Source organism: Seriola lalandi, unplaced genomic scaffold, assembly GCF_002814215.2.
Source record: "Seriola lalandi dorsalis isolate HSWRI2012SDOR001 ecotype SW California unplaced genomic scaffold, Sedor1 jcf7180002054575, whole genome shotgun sequence".
Taxonomy (NCBI): domain Eukaryota; kingdom Metazoa; phylum Chordata; class Actinopteri; order Carangiformes; family Carangidae; genus Seriola; species Seriola lalandi.
The window spans coordinates 281,840-295,063 of record NW_019525128.1 but is presented as its reverse complement, the minus strand read 5'-3'; the positions used below and the strand labels follow the sequence as shown (position 1 = coordinate 295,063).

General features: G+C 41.9%; 1 protein-coding gene and 2 pseudogenes across 1 annotated transcript; 1 reads left to right on the top strand and 2 right to left on the bottom strand.

Moving 5' to 3' along the window:
* The first annotated feature begins 384 nt into the window (after window positions 1–384).
* On the top strand, window positions 385–3,838 carry LOC111663372 (olfactory receptor 11A1-like; annotated as a pseudogene).
* A 338-nt stretch (window positions 3,839–4,176) lies between these two features.
* Window positions 4,177–5,201, bottom strand: LOC111663334 (olfactory receptor 11A1-like). The gene has a single exon (XM_023417498.1). It carries the CDS (start codon window positions 5,118–5,120, stop codon window positions 4,194–4,196), a length of 927 nt encoding a protein of 308 aa, XP_023273266.1. The 5' UTR covers window positions 5,121–5,201; the 3' UTR covers window positions 4,177–4,193.
* A 1,845-nt stretch (window positions 5,202–7,046) lies between these two features.
* The window catches only part of LOC111663371 (uncharacterized), an 8,544-nt pseudogene continuing 2,366 nt past the window's right edge, over window positions 7,047–13,224 (bottom strand).

The following is a 13,224-nucleotide window of genomic DNA, read 5'->3' as shown; positions in this document are numbered from 1 at the left end:
CTTTGAAGATGAGTTCAGACTGCTGACACCATCTCACTGAAAAAGTTCTAAAAGAAGAAGAAGCAGAGTTTCATCTCAGTTAGGAGGGGGGCACAGTATGACTGCAGAAAGATATCATATTAATGTTAGAACTCACACAATGTCATAAAGTGTGTTTAAACATTAAATTGACTAAATAAGGGAATGGTAAGTTTGGAGAATTTGTCACTTCTGTTTCTGAGGACTAATTTCTGTACTGTAAGAAGACATAATACTGTGTGTGTGTTAATGCAGTGGGTCTAAAAAAGTGTAAAGTTTTAAAGTAGTTTGACTTTTATATATCTGTAAAAAAAAAAAAGTGACATTTCAAATCCGTCATCCAGTGCAAACTTGTGAAACAGGATCATGATAAACTCTTCACAGGTTTCATATTTCACCTTTGCTGCATATTTTGACGTTGGGCCTTTTAAATACTTATTTCTCATCCTTATCACATCTTTATATGTTTTTATTATCTGTGCAAATGTTTTGCTGATTGTGGTCATCTGTCTGAACAGAAGCTTACATGAACCCATGTACCTGTTTCTGTGCAGCCTGTTTGTAAATGAACTGTATGGTAGCACAGGGTTGTTTCCATCCCTGCTGGTTCAGATCCTCTCTGACATTCACACTGTTCCTGTGCCTTTTTGTTTCCTGCAGACTTTCCCGTTATACACATATGGAAATGTTCAATTTTATAATTTAGCAGTGATGTCTTATGTCAGATACATCGCTATCTGTTATCTTCTACAGTATAACACACACATGACATCAAACAAGGTTGCTGTGCTGATCACTCTAACATGGTTATTTCCTCTTCTTGCAATTGTTGTCATGATTTCATTGAATGCTTCTTTACAGCTGTTTGGGAAAATCATTGATAGAATGTACTGTGACAACTACAGTCAATAATGTCTATGGGCTTGTTTACAGTTTCACTGTATTAATTGGTCTGATAATACTAATCCTTTATACTCACATGAAGATTCTTAAAGTGTTTTTTTCTGAATGTAAACAGACCAGACAGAAAGCTGTCAGTACCTGCACACCTCACCTTGCTTCTCTCATAAACTTCTCCTTTGGCTGTTTCTTTGAAATATTACAGAGCAGGTTTAATATGAGCGGCATTCCGACTAATGCTGCGTATATTTTTATCATTATACTTTCTGACCTGCCAGCCGCTCTTCAACCCCATACTGTATGGACTGAATTTCACCAAAATCTGCATCATATGTGAAAGTCTCTTTGGTAAAATGCAATGTACTAATACTGAAAGTCATGTAGTTTATTTCCTCTGTAACATGTTTCAAATCTGAAAAATTGATGCTTTGACAATAGCATATGATGTGGGTAATACATGTGAAAATAAGATTTAAAAGTAAAAATCTGAACATTGGTTTGAATCTCTGAATATTTGAGTCAAAAGTTTGAGTTGAGTTTTTATATGAAGTTTGTATAAAAGATGAGAAACAATGTGCTTCACAAAAGATGAAAATAATTCACAGATGCAGAAATATATATATATATATATATATATATATATATATATATATATATATGGCTGCACACATTTACACTTCATGGTTTATGTGTGATGTTCGATGTGTCATCATATCGACACATCAGTAAATGTCCACATGGAGGTGCTATCACAACACTTTTTGACTGTGTGAATCATTTGGGCAGTGATCAGCTGCTTGCAAAGTTTCAGCTCTGTAGCCTTTAGTTTCTGAGATATTAAGGATTTCATGCTCTCTTGAATTAATGACTTGTTAATTATTATATTATAATCAAGAGATATTATACTGTAGTTAATTCCGACCAAGTAATTTGTTTGGACGAGAGGCATTCCATGAGTGCTGATATAGATTAAATGGGCAATGGGACTTTAAACTACATGTTGTACAGGTGTTCTATTAACTGTTAATTAGCGTTACATTAACAGTTGTTATGATATCGCTTAATCCACACGCTGCTTACAGGCTGATATCATAGGCCTCATCAGGTCTGACATTTTTAAAGTGGAATTATGTTTTCAGCCTGGGGGACATGTGACAGGGGAACCAGTAACTATTCGTTGTGGGTCTAAGTTTCATGTGAGATGGGACACTCAGCCCAGGGTGAACTCTGCTGGTTGTGTTGTTGTGGACAGACTCTGTAAATCTTTCTGTACGGACTATTGTTGGTTGACGGACTGAAGGTCTGCTTCATTGAACCAGGTGGAGAGCTGGTGGAATTAACTGGTCATTGTCAAATTTATAGTAAAGTCAGAGTCAATGTCAAAGTCGCTCAAATCCATTTTTCCTGCTTCCAACACATCACCCTCAAGAACTGATTGTTCACTTGCTGCCTTATATTTCCCTCCCCCTTAAGTGGTTTTAACATCACAAATGTTCAGTGTATTCTGTTCAGTATTTCTTAGAATCTTTTAATAATACAACAGCTGTACCACACTGGTCAATATAAGTTGACTTAAAGCCAAGATACCAGATTATCTGAGACTCAGAGTGCTGTCAGACCATCCAGTTTTCTATGAACTAAAAAGCAAGTGATGTAGGACCTGGAAGCACGTCTGTTGTGTAGTGAGTACTTGCAGCATGTGTTGTCAAACTGATGAAGATATTTTCTGAATTTGTATGTGGTTTGTATGCATGTGTTTTTTGCAATGTGTTTTTTGCAGTGTAGTTTTTTATTTGTAAAAGTCTTGTTCCTGTTTGTCCTTTAAAGGATGTCATCTGGAAAATGTTGCATTTTTTATTTGGTTATCATAAAATTGAATAATGGCTAGCAGGACCGTGCATACTGATAAAACAGGAGATTGAAATAAATTTGTTTCCTGGATGTGTGAAGACACGAAGGGAGGCCAAGTTTTCTGGATGGGGGCAGAAAGAATCACATTTTTAAAAAATTTTAATCATAATGGAGTAAATAGTAACTGGGTAGGATTGTATCTAAGTCTAAGTCTAGAGTCACATCCAGTGTTTCCCCTACATGCACCGAACAGCAGCCTATCAATACTGATTTGGAAAATGTATTCGTTATTTCAGACTCTGGTGGTAGACGCTTAACAGTAATGGGGAAACAATCAAGTTACTAATGTCTGTGTCCCTAGTCTTCATCTTTTCTCACCACTTTGCCTGGATCAATCTAACCCTAACCCTGATCAACAACAGGCTCAGATCCAGGTCATCAAACATGGATATACAATAATCCATCCACAGAGATTTTGTTCCCAAACATCAGCAGCTTATTTCTCACTGATTCATCAGTTTGATTTTTTTCTTGCCTTGGACCCTTCAACTGTCACGTGGATATAAATATTCATCCAGACTGTGTTATTCCATATATTAATCATGGAGCTCAACATCACACACATGCCTTTAAATCCTTCCCCTTTGAAAATTCAAACCACTTCAGATATCCTGGGGTCAATATTACTAAATTATTCAAACAAAGCTTTCTGGAAATATGTAGTCAAACAGAACTGAATTTTGATAGATGAAGAAAACCTCCTATGTCTCTGGGTGAATTAATATCATGGAGATGAATATTTTTCTCAATTCAATTTCAGTGTATTCCTATTTTCATGAATGAGGTATTTTTAAACCTAAATATTTTAGACCAGAATCCATGGACATGAACATTTTGGCTGATTGGTCAATGATGGAAAATCTAAGTTGCTCCCCTTCCTCGTTGTATTTCCATTCCCCGTTTAAATTCAGCAGACCTGATGATACCAGATCCACTCAGAACGTGATCCCAGGTCATGTCACATCATGTGTTCAGTCTATAACTCTTTGATCCCACAGTTGGCATTTGAAAGACATACTCATTCATATTTACTAATGAAAAAAATTACGGAAAGCTTTTTCTCTGACTCATGTTTCTTCAGGTGCCTGTAAAACCACGCTTACTCTTCATCTAGATCCTCCACCTACAGAGAATTTGAAACATTTCACTGAACTTTGTTGAACATTATGATGCTCACCTAAACAGTTAGTGAAGCTTTGAATGGTTACGGTCAGTGAAACAGCTGAATCTCCGCTAATAACCTGTTGAAATGTTACAAACACGCTGAACTCATTAAATAAACAGCTCTCTGGTCAAAGCAGGATCTTTTCAAATGTATCATTTATTGCAGCTCAACAAAAACGACATTATTCAAAATTAAAAGTTTACATTTTACCAAAGATCAGACTTTTACACAAACTACGTATTTTGGACAGTTTCAGTCCATACATTACAGGGTTAAAGAGTGGCTGACAAGTGAGAAAGTATAATGACAAAAAGACGCGCAGTATGTTGGGCACACTGTTCATATTAAACCTGCTCTGCACTACTTCAAAGAAACCACCAGAGCAAAAGTTGAGCAGAGAAGCAAGGTGAGGTGTGCAGGTTCTGACAGCTTTCTGTCTGGTCTGTTTAGAGCCAGAAAAACACACTTTAAGAATCTTCATGTAAGTGTAAAGGATTAAAGTTACAACACAAACTATTATGGCAACTGTGTAAGTAAGCCCTTGGATGTTGTTGACTGTTGTGTCAGAGCAAGACAGTTTGACAACAGAGTGGTTGTCACAATAAACTTTGTGGATGATATTTCCACACAGCTGTAATGGAGCACTCAGAGAAACCATGAAAGCAACTTCAAAAAAAGGAAATAACCATGTCACAGCAATAAGCATGGCAACTTTTTTAGATGTCATGCGTTTATTATACTGTAGAGGATAACAGATAGCCAGGTATCTATCATAAGACATGACGGCTAAGTTACAAAATTGAACATTTATATAAGAGTACAAACAATAAATCTGCAGGAAACAAAAAGGCACAGAAACAGTGTGAATGTCAGAGAGGATCTGAACCAGCAGGAATGGAAACAACCCTGTGCTACCACACAGTTCATTTACAAACAGGCTGCACAGAAACAGGTACATGGGTTCATGTAAGCTTCTGTTCAGACAGATAACCACAATCAGCAAAACATTGGCACAGATTATAAAAATATATAAAGACATAACAATAGTAAAATATAAATATTTTAAAAGTCCAGTGTCACGGTACGCAGCAAGGGTGAAAAATGAAACATGTGTATAGTTGATCATGATCCTATTTCAGTTCACATCAGTTAAACTCAGGATGGACCAGTTCAAATCATTACTTACATTCTGCTGCACGAGTCATAAATTGTCAACAGCACATCAACAAACAAACAGGATCCACTGTCTACAGCTAAGAAATGAAATCTCACAGAAACAGGACTGAACTTATCGTTCTGTCACAGTCTGTCCCTCCCAGCACAACTGAAACTCAGCCTCAGCTTCTTTTAACTGTTGAACTGTAGCAGTATGACATCATCATCATCATCATCCTCAGAGGACACACTGACTGATACTGCTGTCAGAGTTGAGGATGTCAGCTCATTACTACACATTAGTGAAAATATGAAACAGTTTTAGACTCTTTCTCTTTCTTGGTGTCACACACAGAACCATGGATGATGGACCATGCTTCTGTGATTTAAATATTCATATATCATTGATGCAATACAAATTATCTTTGAAAAGATATAAAAGGCTAATTACAACTAGACAGGAACTACAGCAGGTTGAGAAATACAGGAACAGATTTATCATAATCATGTCGTTTTTGTTTCATTAACCTAGAAAAAATATCTGACTTGTGGATAGTCTCTAAGCTAATCAAACAAAAAATGATCAGCCATCATATTAATGTCTCATTGATACCTGTGTAACTGTTGAGGTAGTTCCAGCAGCAGCACCATAGGAAGCTACACTGAGGCACTTTGCTGCACCTGCCTAGAGTGATTTCTTTTTCTCTGGCCTGTGTATGGCGTGTAAAAGACATGAATAAAAACATGCCACAAAACAAGAGGTAAGGTCCACGTTTCATCACGTTCTGATGTGGAGTGTCTGATTTATTGTCAAAAGAGGGGGTGCCCCAGTGGCCCACCTGGTAGAGCACATATCATGAAGGCTTAGTCCTTACTGCAGCACCCCAGATTCAAGTCCATCCTGGGGCCCCATAGCTGCATCTCATCCCCCCTCTCTCCCTGACTTTCCAGTCTTTCTCTCATTAGAATGGCCCACCGAACCCCTTCTGTCCCAATAAGCGCACAACCCTATGGGCCAGTCAATCAAGGCACATACCAATTGATTTTCAAACCACCTGACACTGCTATGGACTATAATAGAAGGCTCCAGGACCACCTGGAGACTGCTCATGAGTTTACCAGAGGCCAACTGCGAAGTGCAGGGACAAGACGGAAGCAGAACTATGATATGTGCCAGAGCATGACATTTTGAAGTCAGAGAGCTAGTCTGGGTATATAACCCACACAGGAAGAAGGGCAAGTGTCCAAAGCTCTGCAATGGGTGGGTGGGACCCTACAGCAACACTTTCAAGAGCTCCTGAACCCAGTTAACATATCCTCCATGGTGGGGGAAGTCTCACCCATAGCCCTGTGCCGAGGTTGTTACAGTAATCAAAGAGCTCCTTTGTGGCAAGATGCCTGGTGTGGTCATTGTTGGGCTATAATGGTAGTACCTGTGGAGTAACAGACTGGGGTGGTGGTTCCCATTTTTGAAAAACGGGAATGGAGGGTGTGCCCCAAGTGAGCTGAGCAGAAGGCAAAGCTTTCAATTTAACAGTTAATCTTTGTTCCAACCCTCACCTATGCTCATGAGCTCTGGGTAGTGACCAGGAGAATGAGATTGTAGATACAAGAGGCTGAAATGGGTTCCCTCTGTAGAGTGTCTGGGCTCAGCCTAAGAGATAGTGTGAGGACATCTGGAGAGAGCTCGGAGGACAGTCGCTGCTCCTTTGCATTGAAAGAAGCCAGTTGAGGTGGTTTGGTCATCTGATTAGGATGCTTTCTAGGTGCTTTCCATTGGAAGATACATCTTGCGGATGCGCTGGGACATATCATCAGTGATGGAACCTGGGGTCATTGGGTGTTTCGGGTCTTTCAACATCAGACACCCTCGCCAAGGCGACCCGACCAGGGTTGATCAGTCCCCAGCCTGTGTCCCAGCAGCGTTTCCCCACGGATCTGCCCTCTTGATCCATAGCCAGCTTGTGGCTTTCTCTGCAGCTTTTGTTGCGGATCTGATAGCCTTCCTCTTTGCCTCCCCAATGAGGCTCAGTAGCGCGAACACTTTGCTGAGTGAACGCCCTGCAAATCCTCGGCAACCCACCTCCAGAGGCTCACAGCGAGTTCTCCAGCCCTACCTCCTGCCCCTCTTCCACCAGCTCCTGGTACTTGGCACGCTTCCTCTCGTTGGCCTCGTCCATGCGCTCTTCCCAGGGCACTGTGAGCTCCAACATGATCAACTGTTTGGTGGAATCTGACACGATGATCATGTCTGGTCGGAGTCCTGTTGATGTTATCCTGGCTGGGAACTTCAGCTGTTTGCCAAGGTCCACTTCCAGTTGCCAGTCAGTGGTGGAGGTGAGGAGGCCAGACTTCGCCCGTGGTTGAGTGTTGGGCTTCTCTCCGGCTCTTTGGAACATGAAGGTCTTTGGCTTGTGGGGGCCCTTGTTGGGGTTGATAGCAGTGGCTAGGCTGTCAGCAACTGCCCTAAGCACCTAGTCATGGTGCCAGCGATAGCGCCCGTCTCCAAGGGCTTTCGGGCAACTGCTGAGGAGGTGTTCCAAGGATCCCCGTCCTGAACCTCAGGGACAGGATGATGGTTTGGTTTTTTTTAACATTCTCCCATTTAGTCCATGCTCCTTGCTGCCCCATTCCCACCATCCTGCTGGCTCGCACTTCCTCCACACCTGCCCGCACTTCCTCCTGAACAAGATGTTGCCGCTCTTTGCCTTTGGTGTTTTCAACCCTGGTTGCTGGGAAGTAGCCAATGCCTGCATGCCCTGTGGCTATGGACCCCACCAGCACCTTCTGCCTCAGTCGTGACTCAGCCACCTCCAGAGCTTCGACTGCACTCCATTTCCTGCCTGTTCGCACCTGGATACCAGCCGATGCCACCTTTGGATCTCTGGATTCCCTGTACTGCAATGTCTCCCATGTTCTGGTCACCATGAACTCTTCAGCGAGGCCACTGATTGGGAGCTGCAGGATGTTGCTGGTGCCATACAGCACGGAGCTGCTCAGACTGCGTGGTAGACCAAGCCATCTACGCAGGTAGCTGCTGATCTTTCTCTCCATGGCCTCGACTGTTGTTATGGGAACTGAGTACACCAGCAGGGGCCACAGGATCCGGGGCAAGATGGAGTGCTGATGAATCCAGGCCTTGAACCTCCCTGGCAGCCCTGATTTGTCAACTCAGGTAAGTCAGGCCTCGAGCTCTTCACTGGTCTTCTGGATGGAAACAGAATCTTTAAGGCTGCAGTCAAAGTTCTTCCCAAGGCTCTTAACTGGCTGCTCTGTGATGGATGGGATGGTGGCTCCAGACAGTGAGAAGCGGAACTTATCCACCACTTTTCCTCTCTTGAGCACTAGAGACCTCGATTTTACTGGCTTAAAGCTCATCCTTGCCCAGGTGATGAGCTTCTCTAGGCCTTAGAGAATCCACCTACTGCCCGGGACGGATGTGGTGGTGACAGTCAGGTCGTCCATAAAACCTCTTATTGGGGGCTGGCTTACTCCTGATTTTGTCAAGGGACCCCCTGCAATTCACAGGCAGCATCAACATTCAGAACGGGTTGAAAACATGACTTGATCAGTGGAAAGAAAATTTCATTTCCACCTGAAACAAAAAACACAAAACACTTTAAAGCTGGACTAGGTAATCTGTTTCAGAAACACTTTTTGAGATATTTCTTTAAATTCTCTCAAAATCCTGATAGCAATGAACAAATTGAATGCTCTGACTATAAACAGAAAATCAGTCATCTGTGTCAGTCACATGGCTGTAAAAGCTCCAGCCAATCATTGCATCCAGGCCGAATGACCTGTTTCTCAACCTCTGACTAGCGTCCCCTTTGCATACTCTGGCTGTGCACTCACGCTTACTGCCGCATGACCGAGCTACTTCAGTGTCAGACAAGCGGCAGTCACGGGTGAAGAAGAGGAAGAAGACGCACAAGAAAGGCAGAGAAAGTTCAACCAGTTCCACCTAATGCTTTGCCTTCAGCAGCAGCTTCACTCGTCAAAGGGAGGCGGTAGCAGAGAAAGCTGCTACGAAAATAAAATTGGACAGCGCAAGAGGCCGAACAAGAGTCAACACTGACATTGTTTTACAATGATGGCAACAACTGAGGGAACAGAGGAGCTAAAAAGTGATGTGATGGTGGCTGTATTTCTGTTAGACAGGTAATTTTTTTGTTTTTGTTTTGGGAACTGATGTCATTTGTAACATATCAAACTTCAGTCTTGGGTGAAAGGGCTTAGACAGCACTGCAGCAGATGATGTGACTGTTCCAAGTCCAGTTCTTGCATTCTGGCCTGTGCAGCAACAGATAACAAACACAATTACATATTATTATAGAACAGAGCTTGATTGAATTTTGGTGGTGTTCAGAAAAAAAGAAAAACAGGAAAATTAGCCACCATAGATACCTGCTCATCTACACTTGCTCTCCCTCTCCAACGACCTCCTCAGCATCACCCTCGCCTGGCCTATGTTATATGAAGTGCTTGGCTCTGGAGTTTACTTGGAGTCAGAGCTAGAAATGCTGTCATCCTGGAAGCTCTAACATGTAAAACAACATGTGTGACTGATAGTAAAAGAAAAAGCATCAGTGTAGCTAGGTAAGTGCTACAGTTTTTTCATAGACACGTCGCTAAAAATTCAAGGTAAAGAAAGGTTCAAGAGAAACATTAGCTGTACTAGTATTATAGCTCATTTAGTATTAGTAGTGTAGCTAACTTTGTTGATGTTTCTAGCTTTGCCTGATATAAAACCTTACCGCTGGTGGCTACTAGCTAGGAGGGATGGGTACGAGTACTCGTTGACATCATTATTCGAGTAGTGTTTCACTACTCACACACCTGCACACATGTTGTTTTTGGCTACAATAGTTCAACTCTGTTTGCGTTACATGCACCATGGCAGCCGTGACCAGGAAAAGTGATAATTAAAAGATGAAAATAACGTACAGCGCAAGATATGTGGCGTTAAACATGCAAATAATAGAAACACAAGTTTGATGCTTAACCACATGCACTTAAAGCACAAGAAAAAACAGTGGAGACAACAGGCAGTTCCGCATCACATCATTTGTTAGCCCTGTTAGCATACAGCGTTGTCATGATACCTAGTGGAGAAGATTAGCCTGCAAATAACAAAAATGGTGACTAGACATATGCTACCATTAAGTTTTGTGGAAGGAGAAGGGTTCCGCGAGCTACTGGCGTTTGCCACCATCACGGTGAACAACAGCTACTAGAGTGGAAAAGATGTACAATGCACCTCTGTTTCCTGGAGCCAGCCATTTGTGTGGCCGTCCAAGAGAGACTGACTGAACTTTATGATAGCCTCCCAGAACAGCCCAGCTCCTCCGGTGACCTTGATGTCCTGCCCCACACAGAGGAACATCGCCCAGCATTCTGCCAAATCACAAGCACCACAGCATTTGATACATTGTTCGGAGAGGATTACTGCACAGCCGACCCTGAGGCTGATCACAACCAGGCCAGGGCTGGACTGGAACAAAAAATTCAGCCCTGGCAATTTTTGCCCAGACAAACCCCCTCTCAATTGGTTGAGCACCACCCACCACACCTCCTTTGCAGTCTCCTTAAATATGCGTACTGTAATAGAGCTCTGTTTTTTTTGCCATGGGTAAGTGTACCAGTGCAATTGTCCCAGTACACTCACTTGCTGTTAACTGACTTGTGTATGTGTGTGTTTGTGTGTAGGGGTGTTTTTTTTTGTTTTTAAATAAATACTAAAAATTCAAATCATATCGGCCCCAAGGTGAGCCAGCCCACCGGGAAAATGGTGGTATGCCAGACTTCCAGTCAAGTCCTGGTGGTGGCAATGCAGCGAGACCAGGTACAGGAAACTCACTATGTTGGCGAAGCAGTGTCTGAGCATACCTGCTACCTCCATACCAGCCAAAAGAGTATTCTCAACAGCGGGACTCATTTTAAATCGCCTCCGCACTCGGCTGTCGCCTGAACATGTGGATATGCTTATCTTTTTCAATGAGAATAAGTAAGTTAGTCCACTTCATGTCCACTAAAAAGGCCTAAGGTATGGGCGGTTACTTGTTACATGTTGTTGCTAGTAGTTTGTTAACTTTGCGTATTTTTATTATCATCAAGGGAAATTGCAGGCTTAAAATGCTGCAATATAAGTTTAACTTATTATTTATTTTAACAAAAAGTATTTATATATATTTATATATAATTTGCGAGTAATCAAGTACACGTTCATAAGGTAATGAGAGTACTCGAATATTGCAATTACTGAAAATGCCCATCCCTACTAGCTAGCCAGCGATAAGTTATTGCATCTAACTGTATTACTGTATATCTAACAGTCATGTTGGTTGATTACATTCATGATGGTAATCATATATATTTTCTTATTTGTGAATGAGTCACTCCGTTCCACTCAGCTCTCTCTTGTCCACTCCAGCAGTGTGTGTTCGGGTGTTTTAGGGGCGTGGCCTTGGAGGGATGCCTGAAGGGAGGGGGTTGGAGTTTTTCGGTTGAATACTTGAATGCTAACTCAGGCTAACATCTCCCAGGAGGCATCCCAGGGGGGGCGCGAGTCAGCCAGGGGGAAAAGGGGGGGAACTAATGTTTGGATGTCAGAATGTTTTTCACGGTGGAACCATAAAAAACGTGCTTTCACCTGCCTTTCATAGCAATTGCATTCAGGTCTCTTGGTTTTCAGAAAGGAGAGATATTTGACAGGGATGAAGAGAAAAACAAGCGATGCTTCTGAGACCAGCAATACAACGTGCTCAGCTGACGGTAATCGACAAAAAGCCAAGTCAAGAAAATATGACGAAGCCTATCTTGCTCTTGGGTTCACAGTGAATGTGGTCGGAGATGAAGAGAGACCCGTGTGTCTTTTTTGTCTGAAAACTCTGGCAGCTGACAGTATGAGACCCAACAAATTAAAAAGACACTTTGAAACATTACACCCCAGTAATGTCAATAAACCACTCAACTTCTTTAAGAGAAAACTCAGTGAATATCGTCAGCAGGAACATCGGTTTGTAAAAGCTGCATCGTGAACAACAACGCACTATTAGCATCAGTTTTGAAAAAGCACAACAAAAGGAATGTTCATGATTTTGATATGTCAATAAAGTCAAACATGGCCTACTTTGTAACAATTTTTTTGGGGTGGGGGGGGATGAAAATTTTTCTTCCTCCAAAGGGCGGAATGACAGAAAAAGTTTGAGAACCACTGAGATAAAGCATGGATCAGCACCAACTGTCCAAGACCCAACTTCAAACTTGGGAGCTGTAAGTTTCACTATTTTATGTTGCTTTACTGTATTATACACGAGAGCCTGTTGCATGCGTTGTTAGCATGGCAGCTAATGTGGTTAACGTTTTGCCTCGTCCACACAGCCGGGTATAGCCGGGTACAGATTGTATGCAATTGTGCTGCTTGGTATCGCTGTGTGACGTTGATTAGAGCCACCCTGCTAACTTTATCACACTTAAAAGGCGGTTTAGCTGTCTGTAAAGTCAAGCCGGTAAAATTCAGACTAAACATAGGCTTTGCAGCAATTAGCATAGATGTCTGGGCTTGTTTGTTAGTGCTGTGAAAGTTATTATTGAGAGTCATGCCTTATGATGGCCGTTTTAACGTTTATATCATGTTTACAGATACAGTGTCTGTAGGGAATATCTAGATAAGCGCAGAGTTACAGGGAATATGTGAAAGGGGATAGTCTGTAATACACATTTTGCATTTTGCACATGTAGTGAGCTATTTGCAGCATTTACAAGCTATTGACAACCCAATTTACACATAATTGAGTGCATTTGTTGTTATCATTTTTGCACTGCTTGCAGCTGTTGCCATAACTACACATTTGAGGAGATTAGATTAGATTAGATTAGATTCAACTTTATTGTCATTGCACAGAGTACACGTACTAAGACAACGAAATGCAGTTAGTATCTAACCAGAAGTGCAAAAGAGCAGTTAAAGTGCAAGTGTGTGCTGTACAGGTATGTAAAGTGAGGGTGTGCATAAGTAAAGTGGAGATGTGCATATGTAGGGTACAAAATTACAATGATGAGGTAGCGGGAAT

Coding starts and splice junctions, on each gene's coding strand:
- LOC111663334 (XM_023417498.1), bottom strand. CDS start 5,120: ATGATCAACTATACACATGTTTCATTTTTCACCCTTGCTGCGTACCGT.